Source organism: Leguminivora glycinivorella, chromosome 20 (genome assembly GCF_023078275.1).
Source record: "Leguminivora glycinivorella isolate SPB_JAAS2020 chromosome 20, LegGlyc_1.1, whole genome shotgun sequence".
Taxonomy (NCBI): domain Eukaryota; kingdom Metazoa; phylum Arthropoda; class Insecta; order Lepidoptera; family Tortricidae; genus Leguminivora; species Leguminivora glycinivorella.
In genome coordinates, this window is record NC_062990.1 from 13,601,652 (window position 1) to 13,627,092 (window position 25,441).

General features: G+C 35.6%; 2 protein-coding genes across 2 annotated transcripts; both read right to left on the reverse strand.

Annotated features, from left to right (window-relative positions):
- Nucleotides 1-2,096: 2,096 nt before the first annotated feature.
- On the reverse strand, nucleotides 2,097-8,501 carry LOC125237172. Its single transcript, XM_048144157.1, has 10 exons — nucleotides 8,480-8,501; nucleotides 7,845-7,907; nucleotides 7,589-7,621; nucleotides 7,177-7,179; nucleotides 6,914-6,934; nucleotides 6,634-6,657; nucleotides 6,293-6,322; nucleotides 3,661-3,693; nucleotides 2,689-2,841; nucleotides 2,097-2,161 (listed from the first exon to the last, which is right to left on the reverse strand). The coding sequence occupies exons 2-9, from the start codon at nucleotides 7,902-7,904 to the stop codon at nucleotides 2,695-2,697; spliced, it is 351 nt and encodes a 116-aa protein (XP_048000114.1). The 5' UTR covers nucleotides 7,905-7,907; nucleotides 8,480-8,501; the 3' UTR covers nucleotides 2,097-2,161; nucleotides 2,689-2,694.
- Nucleotides 8,502-18,443: 9,942 nt separating this feature from the next.
- On the reverse strand, nucleotides 18,444-24,050 carry LOC125236946. The gene is made up of 6 exons (XM_048143865.1): nucleotides 23,949-24,050; nucleotides 20,779-20,877; nucleotides 20,162-20,167; nucleotides 19,732-19,770; nucleotides 19,343-19,372; nucleotides 18,444-18,491 (listed from the first exon to the last, which is right to left on the reverse strand). The coding sequence occupies exons 1-6, from the start codon at nucleotides 24,036-24,038 to the stop codon at nucleotides 18,444-18,446; spliced, it is 312 nt and encodes a 103-aa protein (XP_047999822.1). The 5' UTR covers nucleotides 24,039-24,050.
- Nucleotides 24,051-25,441: the final 1,391 nt, after the last annotated feature.

Here is a 25,441-nt window from a genome sequence, read left to right on the forward strand (position 1 = left end):
ATCGTGAGCAAACCGGACTAATTCCAATAAGGCCTGGTTACCCTCTCATAAAAACTAGTGCCTACGCCAAATCTTGGGATTACTTGACACAGCGGACCCCAGGCTCCAATGAGCCCCGGAAAATGCCGGGATAACGCAAGGATGATGATGATGTACGATAAATATATTGGTATAGTTTTAAAAATAATTTGTAACCAATTATGAACCTAATTTTAAGACCTGTTACTAACCCTTTTTCTGCAAATAAACGATTGAATTTTAATTTGTACTAGACTAGTAAGAAATTATAGAGGTAATTTATATTTTTGGTATAATCAGCATCAAAATTATTGGGTTAAACAAAGCTTCAGAAGTAACTACCATTTTGTAAATGTTAAACCTGAAATAGTTTGTTTCGCTTCAAATATCTAACGTTTTTATAGTCACAGTCAATCACTAGTTGATATCCTCTTATCTAGGCTATACCTTTACATATTATAGAAAACTTATTATATGGATGTAGATAAAGTTATGTACATAACTAGGCATTAAACTCGCCTTTCGGCTTGTTTCGTAAAACAACTCTCGTGATTTAATACCTCTCATTATGCACCAGTCAGATTAATAGCTATAATGCATTCTAAATTCTATACAAAAAAACCTAATTTATTTCAATTATCGTTGGTATGCGTGTACGTTGCTTAATTACCTTTCTCGAAATTGTACACGGTTTTAACTGATGATAATAGACTTTGCCTACTGTTTAGTTGTTAATTCAAGTTTAAATATTTTTCTATAAATGATAGAGGTTGATACCTTTTTTATACCACGTCGGTGGCAAACAGGTATAAGGTTCGCCTGATGGAAAGCGGTCACCGTAACCTATGGACGCCTGCAACTACCTATCGATAAACCTACTAAGACGAATTTGTTTTTTTTTATCACACAGAAACGTCTGCGAGCGATACAACATAATATACCTAAATCAAACGAAAAATGGAAGAATTTACACCTCCGTTTTCCATTTTTCCTTCAATTTAAAAAATTCTACTAAGATGAATGGAAATGAAAGCCAAAACTATATAAGGTATCAGATTGTCGCTATTGCAACTTAGGCGTATACATATTAAGCACGCTATTAGTAACGATATGAACAACTTTCGTCCTTAATCAGTTTGAAAGACGCTTTTCAAGAGGAACACAAGAAAATATTTTTTCCTACACTTTTGAAACACATTTTTTTGTAACATCGACAAAAGTCAATTTCAGAATTGACCCAGCTGCCAATTATTTATTTCTGATTCCAAGAAGTGAAAAAGAAGTGCCCTGGGTGGCTAGCCGAATGGCACAATCGCTCACGAAACGCTCACGAAACGAAGCGCTAGTAGATATCTATCTCTATCGCGCTTGCGTATTGGCGCGACAGAGCCAGCGGCGTATCGCTTTCGTTTGGCGTCGGAGAAATGCCATTCGGCTACGGGGCCTGTTTAGATCCAAGTGATTTCCAAACAGGGCACTTCTTCTACTTATCTAAGTACTTAACAATATTAAGTATCGTAAGCTTTAGTGCATTGACTATAAACGATCAACCAAGTCTTAGCACTAAAAAGGCGCGAAATAAATTTTTCTAGGGGAATTAATCCTTCGCCCCAACATTTTCAGTCAATTAAGTGTTATGGCTAATCGGTGATTACGCAACGCGAGGTTTTGAAAGGCACGTGATTTATGAAAACAATCGGCCGGTGAGCCCTACAATGGCCCTACACTTTTCAAATCTGCCGTCTTTCTTTACGCTGTTGCTTGCGTGGGCGACGGTCGCGCAACCGTCGCCGTCGCGTCTCATACTAACATATCGATAAGGTTTGATTTCGTATGCGTCGCATCGCCGTCGCGCGACCATCACGCGACCGTCGCCCACGCAAGCCACGGCGTTAGTGCCAAGATTTGGTTGACCGTCTGTAGTCAATGTTTATGATAATTATGATACCTAACATCGTTATGGTAGCTAGCTATCTCTATCACTCTTACGTAATGGTGTGACAGCATTAAATATGAATATTAAGTATGGGCTCTTTATAATTGAATGGTGACATAGGGAATATAATAAAACGAAATAAAACTGAGCAAGTCAATTTATTTATCATGTCATCTAATTAGCAGTGATGTGTCCAACACGTAGATACTGAAAACAAAAAACAAAAAATAATAGACTGAACGAGAAACTTATTAAGATATACGGCATGGGTACAAAAATAATGAGGGTATAAAAAGTTTTTACTATTAGTATAGCTTTACCACATTTTTTTAGATTCAATTAAAAATAAAATATCAAAACAGCAGAATTGTTTGCGCAAGAACGTTTGCATTGAGATCATCCGTGTGCTTTAATGCTATAGGTAAGACTAAAAATATCTTTAAATGAGCAATTCTTGTATATTTCTTATCGGCGACCTAGGAAACAGCTCTAACAACGATTTCGCTGAAATTAGTTATGTGGGGGTTTTCGGAGGTGAAAAATCGATCTAGCTTAGTTTTAGGTCCCGGGAAATGAATGCTAATTTTCGAGTTTTAATGCGTGTTTCTTTCGCATTATTAAAAGAAAAAATACATGTCAAATTCTCAAAAAAAAACATACAAAATTTGTATGGCATATCATCTAAAAACATGTTATAATAAAATAGAAGAAGAAAAAAGAATAATTCCATTTACCCAATCTCACAGCTCCTTCATCTGACTAACGCAGTACAGTTTAGTAACAGGTGTAAAGATACACATTTGCTTCTTGGATCCCGAACCGAGTCCATTATGCACCATTCCTGAACCGTTATCATCATTTAGTGTTGCCTCGTCATCTTCGGGACCCTTTGAAAAAAGTAACTTGTGTTAGCTGGTATCATAAAAAAAGGCTAAATGAAAATTGTTTCGGTTGTATAGGTATTTTGGGAATACCTACACAAAAATATTAAATGTAATTGAATTTGAAAGTTTGAGAAAAAAGGAAGTTTGAAAAAAAAAATTCACCTGATGACGATGATTAGGTGAATTTTTTAAATGTACATAAAATGTAATTGATTTTGAAAGATTGAAAGAAAAGGAAGTTTGAAAAAAAAAAGAATTCACCTGATCATCGTCATCATCACTCTGCGATAATTTAAAATTAAACAGATCACTGTCAAAAAATGTATTATATACCTTATTCATTCATAGCCATACAGTGATTTTAGTGTTACTTAGATTACTAAGTAAACTTTTTAAATTAGAAGTCAACGCGATTAAATAACATTATAATTGTCTTCGGTTACCACGACAGTTAATCATGAAATAAAACTATGGAAACGGATTCGAACGTTTCGAATACTTTACAGCATTCGTGGTCAATGAGTGACTGAGGTCGTGATGAATTGTAAATTTATTATACGCGATCCGTTTCCATAGTTTTATTTCATAAATAACATTATTTTCCATTTTTCCGGCGTTTGGCTCTAAGTAACAGTAAAATCACAGGTAACAGCTTTGGTCCGATTATAGTCCCCAATTCAAAGGCTTGCGACTTTGTTAAAAATCCAAGGATTTATTTTATTAAAATAAATCCTTGGATAAAATTGGGGACTATAATCGGACCAAAGCTGTTACCTGTGATTTTACTAATATAATTTTATTGTTCGTTTTCATTATACTTACTTTGCTTATTGAATCGTCTTCAATATATGGAATCTAAATAGAGAAAAAAAATATTTGGGTTGTCTTGAGTGTTTCGACTTAGAATAATTAGTGTAAAAATAAAAATAAAATATAGTTTCTTGCAACTATAAGGTTACGTGTATATACAATATTGGTCCCTGGCTCTCAAAGTTGGTCTCCCTGTGTCTCAAGAGCCAGTTTCTTCCCTTTTACAATCAGGTGTAAGGTTACAATGAAAATGAAAAAATGAAAATGAAAAAATATTTATTAAGTAAAGAGTACATTACAAGTTGATTAACATTGGTAACCGCACTAGGCATGCCTGTATCGCGGCAACCAATAACATACGTTGTGCCAAAGTACGATTCAACCGGTTGACAGATTTGAATGTTTGGTCAATGTGACTACGCCTACAACTAAGTATAATACTTACAAAATAATAAAAGAAACAAAACAACATACATCAACTATCCTTATGAAATTTCAACTATTTCGAGTTTGGACAATTCTTTCAGTCTCATCGTAATTTAATTTGGCTAGCCATTCCCTTAAAAGCTGCTTGGTTTTAAAACTGGTTTATCTTTAATATCTACGTGTTAAGTGATTGAATTGTATGCGAAACTGGATATGTAAGGATCAAATCGTTTTGCGAACGCAGTACGTAACGTTGGAACCTGAGTTCGGTACACTCTCCTTTTCAACATATCTTTGTATTCGTCGCTTCCAAGAATCTGTTTATGTTTGGAGACCACAATTTTGAGAATATATAGTTGGCGTACCGTTACCACCTCGGATTTTTGATAAAGTAATGATGTTGAGTACCTGAAGGGCTTATTTAACATGGTTTTAAGGACTGCACGCTGAGCTCTTTCCGCCTCAATAATAACCGTTTTGCTAGCACTGCCCCAGCAGCTTATACAGTATGTCAGAAGAGATTCGCACAAAGCATAGTATACTGATTTCAGGGTCTTAATATCGGCAACGTGTCTTAAGTGCCTCATAACATAAACGATACGTCTAACTCTATTTGAAAGTGCAGATATGTGTGACTTAAAGTTCAAGTTGTGGTCTACTATGACGCCAAAGTACTTTATCATCTCTGTTTGACGTATTGAACTACAGGAACATGCATCTCTGTCCCCTCTACAGGTGTGAATTTTAATGCTCTGCGTGGAGGAAGGAGGTGATGATGCCAGAGTCTTGTGAAAGCAAAGGAAGTTTGTCTTTCCAGTGTTCAGAGTAAGAAGGTTGTTTTGCAGCCATTTAGCAACCAAGGAAATTCCGTGTTCTGCATTAGTAAGGGCATCTTTCCAGCTTTTTGCACGAAAGACAATCGCAGTGTCATCTGCGTAACAAATTATTTCGGCGTCCTTCAACGGTAGACAGTGGAGGTCATTCATGTAGAGAATAAACAAGGTCGGCCCAAGTATACTCCCTTGTGGCACCCCATATCGAACCCCCAATGAGCTGCTCCTATGTGAACCAACCTTTACAACTTGTTGACGCTCTGATAAATAGCTTTTAAACCATTACAAAGGTAAACCTCTAACACCACATGCGTGCAGCTTTTGGATAAGTATCTCTGTAGAGACTGTATCAAAGGCCTTGGCCAAGTCCAAGAACACTCCAATACAGGCTTCGTTATTCTCCAAACAGTTCGCTACAGATGTAGTTAGGATTTGCACCGTCTCCTCTGTGCATTTACCCTTCCTGAAACCTAGTTGGTGTGGCGAGAGTATATTGTGACTTTCTAAATAATTAACTAATCTATTATTTACAAGTTTTTCCAGCAGTTTTGAAAAAGTGCTGAGGAGTGAGATAGGCCGGTAATTTCCCGGGTCTCCTCTGGTGCCACCTTTGAATATTGGACAAACAAATGCAAGTTTCCAAACATTTGGGAAAATTCCTACAGAGAAACTCAAGTTGAAAATGTTCACCAGCGGATCCGTTATGGCGTCTTTTATCTGCTTCAAAAGAGCGTTGTTTATTGTGTCAAGTCCAGGTGCCTTTTTAATGTCGAGCTGTAGAATTACTGACTCGACTTCACAAGCGTTGGTGGGATGCATAAAAAAGGAACCTGGCTTGTCAATAACTGGTGCACTGTATGAGGATGCTAGGGTTTCTTCACTCGTTTTAATTTTTGTCAAAATATCGTTTGCCAGAGACTGTCCTATGGTAGAAAAATACTGGTTGCATATATCAAGAGATTCTTTTGGGGTATTGGCTCCTCGTAAAGACAGTAATTCAGATGACTCTTTATTAGACGAGGCAATATGACAAATGTTTTTTATTGTTTTCCACAGCCTCCTTGGGTTACCTTTGCTTTCCAGAATTTCTTTTTTATCATTTTCTTTTTTTAGTTTGCGCAGTAAAGCGTTGCAGAAGTTTCTATATCTTTTATATGTTATCTGTAAGACAATATTTTAGACATTTTGAAAACGTATATTATTTATATATATCTCACCTATAACTTAAGTTAAATTTTATATACATGCAAGAAAATAGGATGAGTGTGTGCGCGCGTGTGTGTGAGTAATATGTAACTATGTGTGATTTTGTGAGTGTAAGGCCTGAATAGATGCTAGTGTGTTAGTATGACGAAAACAATAAAGTATTTTATGGTGATACCTACCTGAAGTGGTGATAATTGTTTTTTGATTTCCTGAAAAGAGCAATCATTTATTTATGGCAGCTGGTTATAAACATTTTGAGTGACATTTCACGAAAAATATATTTCAAATATAAATATAAAATACTTTTATGGTATATTACATAGTTATGTATGATTGTATTTTAAAGATTTTTGCACTACTATAAGTTTAAAGAAATGTTTACATAAATTTATACAAATCTGTTCACCTTGTATTATTTACAAGTATAAATTATAAACTATTTACAAAGTGAAATTTAACTTTTTCAAGTATTAATTTAAATAAGAAATATAAAACAACAAATATTTATCTGCTACATTACCTCCTTGGTAGCGTCACTTAGTTTCTGAAATAATAAGTTAATAAGTTTATTATAAAATTAATTAATCCATTCATACATATAGTCACGTATCCCATAAAGGGGTAGGCAGAGCACATGCTATATTAAATTTCAGTGCCGTTAGTTTATAGTATTAAGCATTTTGAAATTAAAACCGTAAATAGACTTGTATACTGAATTCACTATAACTATGGAAAAGAAATTATATTTCTCTATGTCTAAAACAATACAATCTAAAAATCAAAATATGAATAATTCATACCTGTGACAAAACTTGCGCGACCTATAAATAAAAAAAAATAATTTGAACCAACTTTAAAGTAAAATTTACAATTACCTTACAAAATTTACAAAAAATATAAATGTAATTTTAGTTACATTCGTATAATATTTTCCGACCATCAAAATATTTTTTTTTTATTGAATGTTGATTATTATTTTTTAAATTTTGATTAGTAATTGATGATTAATATGATTATTTAAAAATAACTGTTTTCTTTTAAATTATGAATCAAAGTTACAAACCAGCTGTAAAAAATATGTTCGTGAGCAAATAGTAGATAAAAAGCGAGAAACTAATTTATAAAGACGGTACGTCGGAGATAGTGCAATTAAATACTTATTGTAGAGCTGACTGCACAAAAAAAAACATAGTCATCAAGAGGCTTACAAATTGAACTCATAGTAGTAAACACCACCACTGTACACATGTGATGATACATACATACATACATATAATCACGCCTGTATCCCATGAAGGGGTAGGCAGAGCACATGAACTACTAAGTTTTCGTGCCACTCCTGGCAAAAAGGTGACATGTGGTGATGGGTTAAGAATTTTACCACCTCCTTTCTTCCCGCGGGTGTCGTAGAATTCTATGGGATAGGGGCTCAAAATGTTTGTGTCTCAAAATGTTATTTGAAAAAAGAAACATACCACTTTTGCTGCCATTGGGGCATCTTCTTTATCCTGAGAAAAAAAAATTGAATTTATAATTTATAAGTATAAAATTTATCCTCATAAGTTCTGGAAGCATTTCTGTTTAGGAAGCAGACAGTTGTGTGCCGTACATGAGCGAAGTAAAGAGTTAATTACTCATGACGACTGTGCCGGTTGCTCTATACAACTTTCAACTGCAGATATCATGGCCACTATGAGTTAAGTCAAATGCCCTTCGGATTGTTCAACTCACCAACGTTTGCATCACCGAATCTTGCACATCTTCCGTCGACTTCATTACCTCACTTGTCATTCCCTGAAATCAATAAAACACATTCTTTGTGTGTTATTATTAAGCAACAGTGCATAAAATGTAGTCGACCCTAAAATAAATAAGTAATTATAATTTTATTTTGTTTCAATTAAAATCGACTATGTCAAATTATAAAAATTGATATTCAAATATCGTTTGTAATATCTTATTGCGAAGTTATTAAGGTCGATCCCATTTTAATTTGGTTTTGATATTAAAACGGTTTTGCAATTCGATTCTTTAGGCCAATAAAATTAGATTTGTTTCGAAAAGTTTATTTTCACCACGCGCCAAATTGTCTTTATACCATCATATGTCTTTCCCATCACGGAACAATGGTATTCCGGACCTTTGGGAGGCGTGCGCGGGGCCGAAGCCAACGCGTAGAGGCCCTTTCGACACTTTAATGAAATGTAAGGGGTACACCGTATTATTATTATTGTTTTTTTTTTATTACAAATTTAAAATTACAGTACTATATAAAGTTCTTTTCAACAATTAACAAAAACACGCTATTTAAACACAGTTTTTTAATCTGATTTTATATATTATGTTTTAAATACTTTTATACATACCTCTACAAATACTCGTTGTACCTGCAAAAAAAGTTTTATCACAATATTGCGCAATAATAGTTATTGTATGTACATAATATATATTATTTCGATCTAATCGCAAGCGCGGTTGGTGACAGTATAGAAATCAACGCCACCTATACAGATATAATATAATTATCGATAATCAATAATAATCAATAATCATTTTTATTGGTAAAATCATATTAAATGTCAAATGACATAAAATTTTAAGATGCAATTTTATCCAAATTTTGCAAACTCACTCCATCGTAGACCACGTCTTTGCCTTTGGCTAGTCTGTGGTCAAGAGTAAGCCCATTCAAAATAAAAATAAAATAAAAACTTTGCAGACTAGTCGAGTCCGTGCCTCTGAAGACGTGACCTAAGACGCTCAAAAGGTGCCTGTTCAGGCTTTGGAGGTTACCGGCTTATATGAGCTCGAAAATATAGACGTCGGCAAATATTGCAGTCCTTGGCATTTAGTACTAATGTTTCTTCTTTGTATGTTTTAATATAATATTTATAATGTTGAAGTAATATTTAAAATAAAAACCAAATTATTTACCATCTGAAACAAAATAAGTACTTATAACTTTATTTTAGATTCCATTTCTATTATATTTCTTTGCAAATTCGGAAAATATTTATATACTTATAATATAGATAGATAGATAGATAGCGTTTATTGGTAAAAAATAGTATTTTACACGTCAATAATTAATTTCTAGTATTAACTAAAAAACTTTAAAATGTTATTACATTTGGTAGTCAATTATACATTTATCGGTATTTATTTTAATATACGGCAATAAGACCACAGCCAAATAGCACTAGACCCTACTCATAGTGTTGTGTTCCTGTCGGTGAGTAAGGCTGCCAGAGCTCAACGGGGGTGCGGTGTGCTGATGATGGGAGGACTTACGGAACTAACTTGTTCCGTTTATTGTCCTTTGAGTCGTCGGCAACCCGAACCCTCCTTAGAACTTGTACACTCCTTTTTGCTGTGTACTTAACACAGCAAAAGGGAATGTACAAGTTTCTAATGGGGTGGCAACGCGCATGTGACACTGTTTGAGTTGCAGGCGTCCATAGGTTACGGTGACCGCTTTACATCAGGCGGGCCGTATACTTGTTTGCCACCGACGTAGTATAAAAAAAAAAAAAAAAAAAAAAAAAAGGATCACACTAAACTAAATATTTTAAAACTATGTTTCAAAAATACAATTATAAATACCGCTTTGTCAATATTGTAATCTGGCGGCTGTAAATTAAACAATGAGAATAATTTAAAAAAATTGTGTTTCGTAGTTTTTCGCTTATTTTCATATTTGTCTGTAATCGAATGTTATCTACCTACGAGTCAGAAAAATATGCAACACAATGGTCAAAAACATTTTTTCATAGATATTATGTTTATGTAGGCATTTTCAGAATTTGGTGTCCCAATTAGCGTAAGTTGTAAAAAAATTTACTCACAGTCAGTTTTGTGACGACAATTAAGCACGAAATTTTTATAAAGATATTGTTTTTGTGTTAATTTCATAAACTTTGAGCGATAATCTACATCGAAAATGTGAAAAAAGTAAATTTTTAGACAGAAAACTGTCGTCACAAAACTGACAGCGAGTTAGTTTTTGTTAGCAACTTACGCTAATTGAGGTAAGGGAGCTAAAATTCTGAAAATGCCCATGTTCTCTTTATGAGACGTCATGAGCAGGCTTCTAACCACCGCCTATCTGAGGGAGCATACACCTGCCGTGTGTCAGCCACGAACGCAAGTATCGTAAGGATGCTGCCAAAATCATCTGTCATAGATGCTAAAACCTATTAGTTAGTTACCTCTATTTATTCAGGATTAAAAGACTTACAAAAATAAGGTCTGAACTGAATGCTGGGCGACAAAGGTAAAGGATGAAAGAAGAGGGCACGTAGTGCAAATGAGAATGATGTTATGATGAGATGGATGTCTGAAGTGACCAGAATGGATCGGATCAGGAATGAGTACATTAGGGGAAGTTTGAAAGTTGCACCTATAATGGAAAAGATGAGGAGTGGCGGGTTGGCGTGGTACGCCAACCCACCACTCCTCATCTTTTGGCGTCTGTTGGCGTTTACCGCTCCCTCTCGCTAATGTTGGAGATGAAGGTTGATGGATGGAGAGGGAGCGGTAAACCCAAACAACGAGGACTGCATTGTGTGAAAGAGGATAATAAAATGAGAAAGAAAGATGTGAGTGTTGAGATGACGAAAGATAGAGAAGAATGAAAGAGGAAGACATGTTGTACCGACCCCATATAACGTGGGATAAGGGCAGGCGGACGAAGAAAAAATGAGTAAATATTTATTACTCATAAAGAACAAAGTTTCACTTACATCAATGAGCTAAAATATAAACAATTTTGTTAGTATTTACAATTTAATCCAGTTAAATTCAAATGATTTATTTGTAAAAATTCTAAACATAAGTAACAATGTTGGTACAAAATGATATGACAGCGTTATGCTTTATCGATAGGAAAACAAAATGCATGTAAATTAGAAATTGGGTAAGTGTACACATTTTGGAGGAACTCGGTCGGATGAGTAATTAACATTAACAGAAATAGAAAATAAGGTATATGCCTACGCAATATTGAGATGTTAATAATATTTCAGTCAAAATACACTGATATTTATAAGTCAATAAAGTATTTATGGTAATCAAAAATACGTAAAATTAATATCAAAAGTCATCTTATATCTTAACTGGATGGCCTAATATACCCAGAAGGTGTCTATTCTGTTCATTCCTTATTTGAAGCAACCTTCAATCATATAAATGAGCTCTGAAATATAGACGCCGGCAAGACATTTTGTATGTTCGGTAGTTCCGATATAATTTTTATTTAAAATTGTAGAAAAGTCAAAGTATTTACCAGCTGAAACAAAGTAAGTATGAATGAATTAAAAAAATCTGCAAAGACCGGAGGAGAAAAAAGGAAGAACGATTTCTAATTTTATAGTTATTTAATTTAAATCCAAAAAACGTTAAAAACCATAACAAAAAGTGCAGTCGCGCAAACAACAGCAATGAAAAACTAGATAGTGCTCACTATGAAACTACCATAATTGAAAATTGCAAAACAACGCCACAAATCATCACTAGATATCAAATGTAATAAATGGATGGGTGGGTTCAAATCCTGGTAAGGGCATTTATTTGTGTGATGAGCACATATATTTGTTCCTTGGTCATGGATGTTTTCTATGTATATATATATATGTATGTATTTATCTATTTAAGTATGTATATCGTCGCTTAGCACCCATAGTACAAGCTTTGCTTAGTTTGGGACTAAGTTGATCTGTGTAAGGTGTCCCCAATATTTATTTATTTAAATACATCAAGAACGATCAAATTATATTACTGGCAGATAACAACTTTAATCTTATTAAATGTACAGTAGAAATCTCTTGGAATACTGCTGTTGTTCATAAAACATCTTTTGTTGTTTATGGTATTTAATTAGCACATGTAATTACCGGTCGGGTTTAACAAAAACAACAATGTTATTCATCACAGATAAATTCTCAAGTGAAAATTTCGATTATCAAAAGTTTACACTATACCTACGCAAAATTAATAAATTAGTATTTCAGTTAAAATTAACTTTTATTTATTAGGCAAAGGCAAGTCTTTATAGTAATCAAAAATGGAAAAAATAAATATCAAAAGTTAATAAACAGAATTTTATTAACAACGAATACTTACATTGCTAAATTTTTTTTGCAATGCAGCAAGCTTCTGTATTTGGATTTGTATCTGTCCACCCTAAAAAAACAAACTACTTTAAATATTTACATACTTACCTTTATTTATCACTAAACAAAAATTACAAAACTAAACTTAAATTTGTAAACAGTACTTAATCCCATGATAAGGTCTATTTTAGTTAGTATTTTTCACCTGGGATGAATTCAGTGACATTTAAAAAAATCTGAATCCGTTCCCACTTTAGAACCCACTTTAGTCCGTTTTCACATTATCCGATCCGATATCCGATGTCGGAAGGATTTCAATGAAAAAATCCAAGGTGACGCCTGTAATGTATGGGATATCGGTCCTACATCCGATATCGGGTCGGATAATGTGAAAACGCACTTACTCTTTAGCTACTTATTTTGGTCGTGTAATGTTTTCATTTACTATCTTAGTGACTTAAGGAGACTTTTGAGAGAAGAATTGGTTTATATTTATTTAAATAATATCTCGAAATACAGACTAAGTACACAAATAAATACTCACATTTTTAGCCGTAATATTTCCTATTTTCTGAAATAATTTTGACACTCTTTGTTATGTAGGTACTTATATATTGCTATAAAACTCAAGGAATTTAGAAGAGTTAAGGTTACCATAAAACATTAAAGAAAAGGTTTTTTTTTTTACAATACATAAAAACAAAAAAATATTTCACACCTTCCATTCCGTTACCGCCATACAAAATGTATGAAAAAATGGTAACGGAATGGGAAGAAAACCTTGAGACACTTTTTCTCCTATTAGGATTGAAAGAGCTTGCGATTCTAAGTGGAAACCATATAAAAATTTCCAAATACAAAAAAGTGGGGTGGACAACTTTGAAAAAAAAAATGGTCCACTTACCACCTGAAAAAAGAAAAAAACATTTGATTTTCTGAGAATGATAAAAAAATGAGTTACAGTAAAAAATCTGAGATTAAAGAGGTGTGACATTTTAACATTTTTCACTTAATTAAAAAAAATAATATTATGATTTTGTTAAACACTGATTTAAACTTTCACGATTATTACACATCATTATTTTTAAAATCGGGACTTAATCGCGTATAACTACATATTAAACTGACCTCCAACGTTTCAAGGACGGCGTTGTCCCCGTGGTCTCGGAGAAGACTGGCTTGAAATGACATCAACACCTTCTGACAGCCGCGCGAGTTTTTCGAACTACCCGCACTTGGTTTTGATTATCAACTTGAACTGTTTGCGCACTAGGGATGTTACTCTGTCGACATACAACACTGACGATATTTGATTTAACGACTGTCGATATTATTTTCGGCTTACACTTATTAATGACAGGATTCCATGTGGATGAGATCCTAAAACCTTCGTCCCGATTGAAATTGCGATGTTTTTTGATTTCAATGGCTTCACGCACTTTTCTACTGTAGAAATGGCGTTCCGTGGAAAGGACTTTAGGGTCATGTAGTTCGATCCAGTGGTTTGGCCCTGACTCTAACAAATGTTCAGCCACGGCAGACTTGTTGACCTGACGATTTTTCACAGCCGCGATGTGCTCCTTTACCCTTTCTTCTATGGTGCGCTTAGTTTCTCCAATGTAGGAGCTACCACAACTGCAATCAATTTTATAAACGCCAGGTGATTGAAACGGTATAACGTCCTTAGGTGATCTTAGGCTTCCTGCAACTTTGGATAATGACGTGTACACCGTCTTTATAGAGTACTTTCCAAGTACTGTACCAACCTTATCCGTCACACCTTTAACATACGGCAGAAATGCCGGTTGTCTGGACACCTCAGGACCTTTCCCCCTTGCCTTCCGTCTAGGTTGCCACTTTTTATTCTTGTACCCGTTCCTTCTAAGCACCTCCTGAATATGTGACAACTCATCCTTCAAATATTCAGGGTCACACAGATCATACGCTCTATTCACCAGCGATGAGACAACTGACTGCAGGTGGCGCGGGTGCCCTTTCTCACCACCACCCGCGCCACCTGCAGTCAGTTGTCTCAAGAATAAAAAGGTACAAGAATAAAAAGTGGCAACCTAGACGGAAGGCAAGGGGGAAAGGTCCTGAGGTGTCCAGACAACCGGCATTTCTGCCGTATGTTAAAGGTGTGACGGATAAGGTTGGTACAGTACTTGGAAAGTACTCTATAAAGACGGTGTACACGTCATTATCCAAAGTTGCAGGAAGCCTAAGATCACCTAAGGACGTTATACCGTTTCAATCACCTGGCGTTTATAAAATTGATTGCAGTTGTGGTAGCTCCTACATTGGAGAAACTAAGCGCACCATAGAAGAAAGGGTAAAGGAGCACATCGCGGCTGTGAAAAATCGTCAGGTCAACAAGTCTGCCGTGGCTGAACATTTGTTAGAGTCAGGGCCAAACCACTGGATCGAACTACATGACCCTAAAGTCCTTTCCACGGAACGCCATTTCTACAGTAGAAAAGTGCGTGAAGCCATTGAAATCAAAAAACATCGCAATTTCAATCGGGACGAAGGTTTTAGGATCTCATCCACATGGAATCCTGTCATTAATAAGTGTAAGCCGAAAATAATATCGACAGTCGTTAAATCAAATATCGTCAGTGTTGTATGTCGACAGAGTAACATCCCTAGTGCGCAAACAGTTCAAGTTGATAATCAAAACCAAGTGCGGGTAGTTCGAAAAACTCGCGCGGCTGTCAGAAGGTGTTGATGTCATTTCAAGCCAGTCTTCTCCGAGACCACGGGGACAACGCCGTCCTTGAAACGTTGGAGGTCAGTTTAATATGTAGTTATACGCGATTAAGTCCCGATTTTAAAAATAATGATGATTTTGTTTTTCGGAAATCAACTCATTTGTAAAAATGAGATTAAAATTATAGGAAGTGTAATTTTTATCCAAATTGTTATTCAACTGCTTGGATTTATACTAAAATTTTAGACAGTTATAGTAAAAATTATATTGTGTAAAAAAGACATAGAACCCAGGAAATATTTAAGAAAAAGGTATTTGTATTTTTATATTGAAATTATAATGGAAATTTGTATTTTATACTTACAGCCAACTGCAATAAATATAATAAAATTGTACTGACATCGTTATATAAACATAAATTCCATTAAAAAAAATCTATTTTTTCCCCTCACTAACTCGGAAACACGTGTTTTGTCCTTTAATACCAGCGGGTAAAAACGCATTTTATCCACTAGTGGGTAAAGTAATTTGACCTTGAATAAAGTCAAATTAACAGCTTTAAAATTGATAAAAGTAGGTGAATCTAGTAATAAAGATGATTTACCACCTGTTGAACTACTGGAAGCAGTGATAAACGCATTTTTTGCGTTGTAGTTTCCTCGCTACAGTGAGGGGAAAAGTTTTGTGTTACACTCGGGTGCAAATGTATTTTACTTCTCGTGTGTTAAAAAACTCGCAAGTTCCGGATTCTATTCTCGAACCACTCGCTTCGCTCGTGGTTCAACTATAGAATCCTTTCACTTGCTCGTTTTTCAATTCCACACTCGGCGTTAAAATACAACTTTGCCCCCTTGTATAACAAACAATCAAATAGTTAATAGAACAGCCTTCCAAATCTCAAGGGAAGGGGTTCTCAATTCGTCTGTATGTTTTTTTTTTTAATTTATTTTTTTATGTTTGTTCCTCGATATATCCGTCGTTACTGGACCGATTTTGAAATATTATTTTTTGATTGAATGTATATGCATACAGATTGGTCCCATTTTTCTCAGAACCCAGTTCTGATGATGAGATCCTGGAGAAATCGAGGGAACTCCTCGAATCTGAAAGACCTACATATGGTGATTTTTGTGTTTTTAAAGGAACAGCATGCATTTAGGTACGGAACAATGACATTTGGTGCAGTGAAACTGCTGATGATGGCCAGAATGGAACTCCTCAAATCTGAACAGCACGCTTATAGTGACTTTGGTATTTTTATAAGAACAGCATGCACTTACGTCCAGAACAGTGACATTTGGTGCAGTGGAACTGCTGATGAAAGTGAGCCGCCCCTGGTTAGAGTTCCGTTCTGATAATCAATCTTAGGTCCTGTAACTACTTCAGAATCATCCAGATTTCAAAATTGGTTCAGAAATGACAGAGATATCGAATAACAAACATTAAAAAATATACAGACGAATTGATAACATAATCCAACATTTGAAAGTATTTATCACCAGAACCCCAAAGGAAGGCGGTTTTTTTTCTTAAAAATTATAGATGTAAGGTAGCTCTAATATAAATTAATTTCACCACACCGGCAAGTAAAGTTAATACTTCAAAACGAATGACAAAGGTGCATTTTATCCACAAGGGTGTAAGTAATTTCAAAGAAATTTTAAATTAATTGTCAAGCTGGATGGTTCTACTTTTATTTAAATGAAGAATAATTAATTAACATTTAATAAATAATAATTAATTAAAAAATGATTAACATTTAAATGAAGATTTTGAAAAATATTAAGAGGTGGTCCAAAAATATTTAATTATTTTTTGTACGCGCAACACGCGAACATGCGTTGTTATCGATTTCTTTAGGATCAGAATTTTAAAAATTTAAAAATAAATTTAAATAGTAAATAGTTTCCGTTCTTTAGGTACAATAATGTGTTTATTTCATGCTGCACATACATGTTTTGGGTAGCATTCTAAATCAAAACCTATGTGTGTATTAATTTTCATCACATTTGCTGTTTAAAGGTATCATTGCGTCTACGTGTACTGAAGCATAATGTACTATTTTATTCCCAAGGGAATAATGGATTTAGTTTTAAAAATTAATACAATCCGTACAATACTTCAGGCAAAGGATGTTTCAATCTGCCAAGGATTTTTATTGCACAACCGAAATTTTACTATTAAGCTATAAAATATATTATACGGTATGAATGATGCATTTTATTTATGTTTTACAATTATTTCAGTGTGTTTTGCATTTATTTCGTAAAATTTAACTCAGATAAATTATTATATTAATTTACAATCTGACAATATGCTATCTATTCGCGCTTGACCGCGGGCGTACGCGAGGCACCCACCGTTGCCTAGCAACGGAGAGTACCTACAACAGATCAAAAGATATTTAAATGGAGTTTAAATGAATGAAATATAACTACAATTTTAGTTCAATTATATAATTTATATATGCTTTTTTGAACGTTGCATTTAATTTATATGCAGTATTTTCGTGTTTGTTTTCGTTCAATAAGTGTTTGTTATCAAAAACAATGGATTTAATATGATACACTACTGGTCACAACGCCGCCGGTTGAAGGTTGTGCCTTATGACTGTTTCTTCTGTATTTTTCTCTCAAATGTGATGAAAAACATTGTGTGTAACTCGGGGAGTATGAATATTACTAACTCGAGTCTTTAAATCGCTCCGGCAAGCCGTCGCGATTTAACATACTCTCGTTAGTAATATTCAACTTCCTCCCCTTGTACTATTACTTATTTCATTTTGTAAATGTCATCTGGTTTGTGTGCCTAATAAAAAAAAAGTGGAAAATTACTGCATTGACCTCAGAGACTTGAACTTCACAGCCCTTTGGATCATAGTTAGCCAAACTTGGGGACCTGTAGCGACCTCTACAGTTAAAGCGTTATTCCTTAAAATAATCTTTAATGTTATATTTTTAAATATAATCAATTATGGAAGCTGGGGCGTCGCCTGCAAGAGAGGTGCCTCAATCCCCGCTCCGTGTCATTCTTGGCGCAGTTGTTGCGGTTCAGCGCGGAAACGCGGCCAGTGTAATGGACACCTTTGCGTCAGGAACGATGCGGGGTGGGTCGTTTGATTATTGTATGTAGTTTTTTTTAGTAAAGGTTTAGTTTTTCCCCTGACTAGCTCGGAAACATATTTATATTTTATCCTTTAATGCCTATGGTAAAAAACGCATTTTACCCACTCGTGGATAAAGTAATTTGACCTTGAATATACTCAAAAATTCTGCTATTGATAAAAATAGGTGAATCTAGTGATGAAGATAATTTACCAACTGTAGAACTACTGGAAGCAGTGATAAACGCGTTTTTTGCGTAATATAGTGAGGGGAAAAGTTTTGTGTTAGGTACAAACGGGTGAAACGGGTGCAAATGTATTTTACTTCTAGTGTGTTGAAAAACTCGCAAGTTCAGGATTCTATTCTCGAACCACTCGCTTCGATCAAGACATTGTAAAATAATCAACTATGTAAATACCTTTTTCACAGTTTTGGCAAAGAGCTTTTTGGCTTCCTGAAAACGAAAACAATAATTTTAAAATAAAGATAAATGTAGTTGAATTGCATTTTATTTTTGTAATTACAAAGAAACACTTTGGTCATGGTATAATATAATTAATATATTAATATAAAAGGCCCTGAGTGGATTAAATTGTGGCGTAGGCGAGAGGCTGGCAACCTGTCACTGTAATGTCACAGTTTCGTTTTCTTTCAACCCCTTATTTGCCAAGAGTGGCACTGAAGCTTTAGTGGTTTCATGTGTTCTGCCTACCCCTTTATGGGATACAGGCGTGATTGTATGTATGTATGTATGTAAAAGGCCCTGAGTGACCTTGAAAGGCTCCCGTCCCACGCCTTCCAAGAAGAACAATAATAATAAAAATTCGAAAGCCAAAGCCCAGGAAAGACACAGGCCGAGTTCCGCGTAGGGCCGAAGGCTCGAAGCGTCCTTCTACTGGAAAACAATATAATTGGGTTGGTAAAGTTTTTTGAAGATAGGCGAATAATATATTTTTCTGATAAAATGCGTTATAACGATCACAGAAAGGTGGCTCTTTTATTTTTATTTCTTATAATTTATTTATTATCTTTTTTCAAGTGATCGAAATGACGTTTGTGAAATTTAATAGCGGATGAGGTGACAATGCCTTTGCGCGTGCTGAATATATGAAACTAGAAAAAAAGCGATGTCAACCGTCAGTGTCAGCTGTCATTAGTGTTTATTTTTCAAATTACTTACCATATTTACCATTTTTTTATGACTATACGAGTGCATTCTGTGCCATAAAGGAATCAAAAAATTTTAACCACCCATTTCTTAGGCCAAAAGAAGAAAAAAATACATTTTGTTTTTTTTGTATTTACCCCTGCTATTTTTCTTGCTTCTTGCTCAGACTGAAAAGAAAACATGCCACAGTATTAATATTTCACTCCCAATGGTCCAATGATACATATAATTATAATTATTATCTTCTAAATGATGCCAAACTGTAAATTTTTTTATTATTATGTATAATTGACTTACTGTTGGCCACAGAGTAGCCAAAGGCAAACACGTGGCCTACGATGGAGTGAGCTCGCCCAGAAGATGCCTGTTCACTCTTGATGTGAAGGTTGCTGGGTTATATTTCATAATCTTTTATTTCAATCCCTTGTTTGGCAAGTGTGACACAAATTTTTTTATATTTGATCTGCGTACCCTTTTTGAGCATATCGACGTGAGTTTATTTATGTATATATTAAAAATACATTACCTTTTTGGTTTTTGATCCCGTCAATCGCTGTGGTCTGTTCTAAAAAGTAAAACAAAAATTACACGAGAATACATTTTGTCGTATGAAGTATGAATTTAATACACCACACACACACACATTTTATACATTGTTTTACACATTTTATATAATTTGTGATGATTTACAATCGTCATAAAAACCCATCTATAAACAAATAAATATTATAAGGACATTCTTACAGAGATTGTCTGAGCACCACGGAGAGCTCAAGATGGCTTTTGTTGTGGGTACTCAGACAACGATAATATATAACTTAGGAGTTTCAACTCAAAACTTGACAAAAATCGATGAAACCCTGTGGAGCCCTTTAAATACATATATTTATTCGTTTAGCGAAAGGACTTGAATATTGCAGGCAGGAACTATCAATACTAATTAGTGAAATACTTACCGCTAACTGTAAAAAAAATATGACATATTTTAATCAGATGACGATAAAGTCTAAAAAATTCATATTTTAGCTATCAATTCATCCTATAATGATTTAGGGATCACTTTAATTAGGGATAAATATGAAAAAATCAAAGTAAACCAATTATAAAATAAATGGCATATTTTGTCACATAAGTACAATTACATTGTACTTGAATATATTAAAAACCCGGCCAAGAGCGAGACGGGCCACGTTCAGTGTAGGGTTCCGTAGTTTCCCGTCTGTTCCCGTCGTTCTAAATAATTTACCTAGAAAGTATTTATAATTTTCTACTTTTGAGACTTCTTTCATATTTTTAATCATACGGATCAAAAGTTAGAGGGTATGGGTTCAAAAGTCACATTTTTTTACTTTGGAGCGATCATTTCCGAAACTATTAACGTTATCAAAAAACAATTTTTATAAAACCCGTACTCATTTTTAAATACCTATCCAACAATATACACAAAAGACGTAGCCTACGATGGAGTGAGCTCGCCCAGGAATCGGATCGCAAGGAATTTTCTCATGGAAAGTTCCAGTAATTACCGGAAATTTCGAGAATGTTCTGCATAATATATTTATTAAATACTTACGTCATTGAGTGTCTTCTTTGCCGACAGGAGCACATAATGCTTCTTATATTCAATTGTTCCGTTAGGATGTATTATGACACTATGACTAATGTCTTCTCTCTAAAAAACAATAAACAATAATAATTAAATAGTCATGTAGCCAATAAGCCTGACATTGTGATAATAGATCGTCCGCAACGCCGGGCAGTGCTCGTTGACATCACCATACCCCATGATGAGAATCTCGTGAAAGCCGAGAAGGACAAGTCCAGTAAGTACCTAGACTTGGCCCACGAGATAACCGCCATGTGGGATGTTTGATTCAACGATCATTGTTCCGATTGTCGTTTCAGCGAACGGTCTCATAGCTAAGAGTCTCGACCAACATCTTAAGAGACTCTCGCTAGGTGGCTGGATCAAGGGTCAGATGCAGAAGGCGGTGATCTTGGACACGGCGCGGATAGTCCGACGGTTCCTCTCTCTGCAGCCCTAACCACCGGCAGCTTGGGCCCTGCCCCGCTGCTGGCGGCACCCTAGGTTAGGTTTTTTTATGTTTATATGTTCTTATATTGTTTTGTAAATGTTTATATTATTATATTTTATTTTTATATACATATTGTAAAATACCTAGCCTAAGAAGGAAAATAAATACTTACACTATATACAAAGACTAATCAAAGGTTGAGGTAACTGGTGACCGAAGAGCTGGCGACTTCCTCGCACAACGTATCGGCATTGCGATACAGCGAGAAAATGTCGCTAGTATCCTTGGTCAAGGGCCTATTTTAGACATTAGCTGGCTTTTAAGTTTAGTCTTAGTTTGTTCATGTAAATAAAGACAACTTAAAAGCTAGCTTCTTTATAAATAAACACAATAAAAAAAAAGAAAAAAACTCCGTCACAGTGGATCGATTTTCATCAAACTTGGCTAAGAACATTCCCGACTACCTCAGCTTTCGAACAAAAATAGAAATATAAATTGGTCCTTCCGTTCGAAAGCTTAGACTCCACACACACAGACATATGTATTTTAACACGGGTAAGCGAAGGCACGGTGGTCAGCACCTGCGCTACAAGGACGCGCTCAAACGACATCTGAACGCTTGCGACATCGACCATGAGCGTTGGGAGGAGCTTGCTGGGAAAAGGTCATCTTGGCGAACTACCATCTATAACGGTGTTAAGGCATTTGAGGATAACCGCCTCAAAACCTTAGATGAAAAGCGCCAATTACGAAAAGAGAGACCTAAGCCTTCCTACGTGTACACGTATAACTCCGCTGGCGAACTTTATTGCCACCCGTGCCAGCGAGTATTTAAAACCAAGTTCGGCCTGGCCAGTCACATTAGAGCACACGCAAGGAAATTTTTTTTAAATTGTAAATGGGCTTACTCTTGGCCACAGACCAGCCAAAGGCAAAGACATGGCCTACGATGGAGTGAGCTCGCCCAGAAGATGCCTTATTCACCCTTGATTGTATACAAAAATTAGAATGTTTGTTTTATTCTAATGTTTAGTTGGAAACATTAGAATAAAACAGTACTAACACTACTCCCATGTGAAAATTCATCCGCAACGCAGGCTTCGTCAGGTGGCCACAAATCCAAATCAACAACATGATTCGTCAAACAAATCAATGATGATATCCGCAACAGGCTTCGTCATATATAAAATAGTAACTTTAAGCTAAATGAAACTGTCCCGAATCGTACCTGGATGCGTAGCCAAATGGCACAAACGCTCACGAAACGCTCACGAAACGAAACACTCGTAGATATCTATCTCTATCGCTCGTGGTTCGCGCGACAGAGCCAGACTACCTTTTGCGGCGTTTCGTTTTCGTTTCGCGTCGGAGAAATGCCATTCGGCTACGGAGCCTGGTTCAAATGTCCCCATCGCACCGGCAGCGTTACCACGCTGAATAGGCAATGAGATCTGTTGGACCAGGGTGGCTAGCCGAATGGCACAATCGCTCACGAAACGCTCACGAAACGAAGCGCTAGTAGATATCTATCTCTATCGCGCTTGCGTATTGGCGCGACAGAGCCAGCGGCGTATCGCTTTCGTTTGGCGTCGGAGAAATGCCATTCGGCTACGGGGCCTGGTACGATCTGGACGTTACGGAGGAGTGCCGAAACGTGCGTGCGACCTCGTCCTATAGCCCTGAGGCGGCAATCGAGGGGTAAACCATGGGTCTCATTAGCCTATATGGGAGTCCCACATAACCATCCCAAGCCGGTCCCTATCATAATAATCATAATCATAATCATTTATTGTATAATATTTTAAATACCACATGTCAATTTACACAAAGTACAAATTTAAAATCTGAATGTCATAGATACATACATCTTAAATACATGAATAATAAAATTTTATATTAAAGGCTTAAAAAATCGTCTATGCTATAAAAAGCATACGTCGATCCCAGCGCGCCCTCACGAACGGCAGAGAGGATGAAACATCGGAGTGGGTTTAGTGGGTAGGGCCAAGTTTCCCCCCTCTCGCTAGGAGAGGGGAAAGAAACGGCGAGTCCCTCACATCGTGCGTAACAGCATTCCCACTCCATCAAAAAAAAGACCGGTCCTTGCGTTTAAAAAAAACTATCCGGACCGAGGGTTGAGGTAGAGGATTTATATTCTAAGAACAAATTAAATTATTTTCATAGAAATACTTTAACTTGTATTTTTTAAGTAGTAACACTACTATTATGTTATAAACATTAAATAAAAGTCATATACAAAGAAAAAGTGACCAAGGCCTCCAGTGCTCCGAGCTGGAATCGAACCAGCGTACTCCGCTTACCGGGCGAATGCCTGCAACCAGCTTGCCTTCGTGCACCGATGGCCGAGTTAGTTTTCTATGAAAATAATTTAATTTGTTCTTAGAGTACTAATGGCAGCGCCATCTCTCTTCGCTAGCTTGTAATCACCTGAGTTGATTCAGCTAGAAGGTCGAACCATACTGTTCTACCTCAGGGATGGCAGAGGGCGCCACGAGCCTTCGGGAATGTCATATACTTGGAAATTTCGACCCTTGCCTTCGTGCACCGATGGCCCAGTGGTTCAGGCATTCGCCCGGTTAGCGGAGTACGCTGGTTCGATTCCAGCTCGGAGCACTGGATGCCTTGGTCACTTTTTCTTTGTATATGACATTTATTTAGGATTTATATTGTTGTAAAAAGAACTTACACTATCTTCATCTGAATCTCGCTTCCTACCACGCCTAGCCTGAGAGAGAGAAAAAACGACAAAAAGACACAACAATGAACTCAGACGCATGTTGACAGCCAAAACCAGGTACTTTTTAGTCACATCAATTTATAACCAAGCCAAAACTTAATTAAATATGTCAATTTTACAGTTACAGTAACTAATCAATTGTTTGTGCAATTTTCGACTTTGATTAGCGAGTGTTAAAATGATAATTAATAAATTAGTTACTTATAATTATGAAAGAATAAGCATGAATCTCAGAAGTGTTTAATAATTTTGTTAATTATATATGTTAAAATTCGTGAGACATTTCACATTTTTATAGGATATTTTATAGTGGGAGGAAAGAGAACGGCATGCAACAACGATCATTTAATAGATGTAATGTTCATGATATAATGTTCACTTGTTCACTTGTGGTTGCGATAGTGCGCAACTTTAGTACCTATTTTATACAAATTGTCACTACCAGTGAGTTCCTGTAATTGGCTTCCTGTGTCTACTGTGTTTTATATACTTATGTCATAGCTGTTGGATCTCCAAATAAATAAATATAAATATAAAATATAAATATAATAGAATTAATTATTACAATCATCATAAAAACCCAAAAACAAATAAATATTATAGGACATTCTTACATACATTGACTTCTCAGACCCACGGTAAGCTCAAGAAGGCTTATGTCTTGGGTGTATACTCAGACAATCTGTATTTAATACATACATACAATCATACATACAATCACGCCTGTATCCCATAAAGGGGTAGGCAGAGCACATGAAACTACTAAAGCTTCAGTGCCACTCTTGGCAAATAAGGGGTTGAAAGAAAACGAAACTGTGACATTGCAGTGACAGGTTGCCAGCCTCTCGCCTACGCCACAATTTAACAAATATACAAGTAATAAATATACAAAAAACATAATTATACTTAAAACAGCCATGAATCAGGAACCTGTGCTCGTTAAACAAATAAATGCCGTTACTGAATTCGAGCCCAGGACCGTGGCTTAGCAGGCAGGGTCACTACCGGCCAGACAGAGTTTTTCCCTTAGGACCTAGTGTTAAAAAAAATAGTGCGCGGAGTCACTTCTCGCGGCTGAAGTGAAACTTCGTAACATAATCTCAAAATATTCTGTCATATGAATGTCACGTTTGCGTTTACTGTTTTACATTTTACTGTTTAAAATATTTTAAGTGCTCAGATCATAAAAAAAAACTCATGAAATACAGACAAGTTTAAGAGTTTCATTTCAAAAATTGGCATATTCATTCCTGGCATAAGTCTTTTTTTCAAAATTCGAGTTGGCGACACTGAGCGTTAAACGTTTCATTCTGTCAGTTGGAAGCGGTCTTTAATTGATGTCGGTTAATTAGTACAACCTATCCGAATCGTCTTAAATAAGGTCATCATTTCATCACTCGCTTGATTATCCCAATTACTTGGGGTCGGCGCAGCATGTCTTT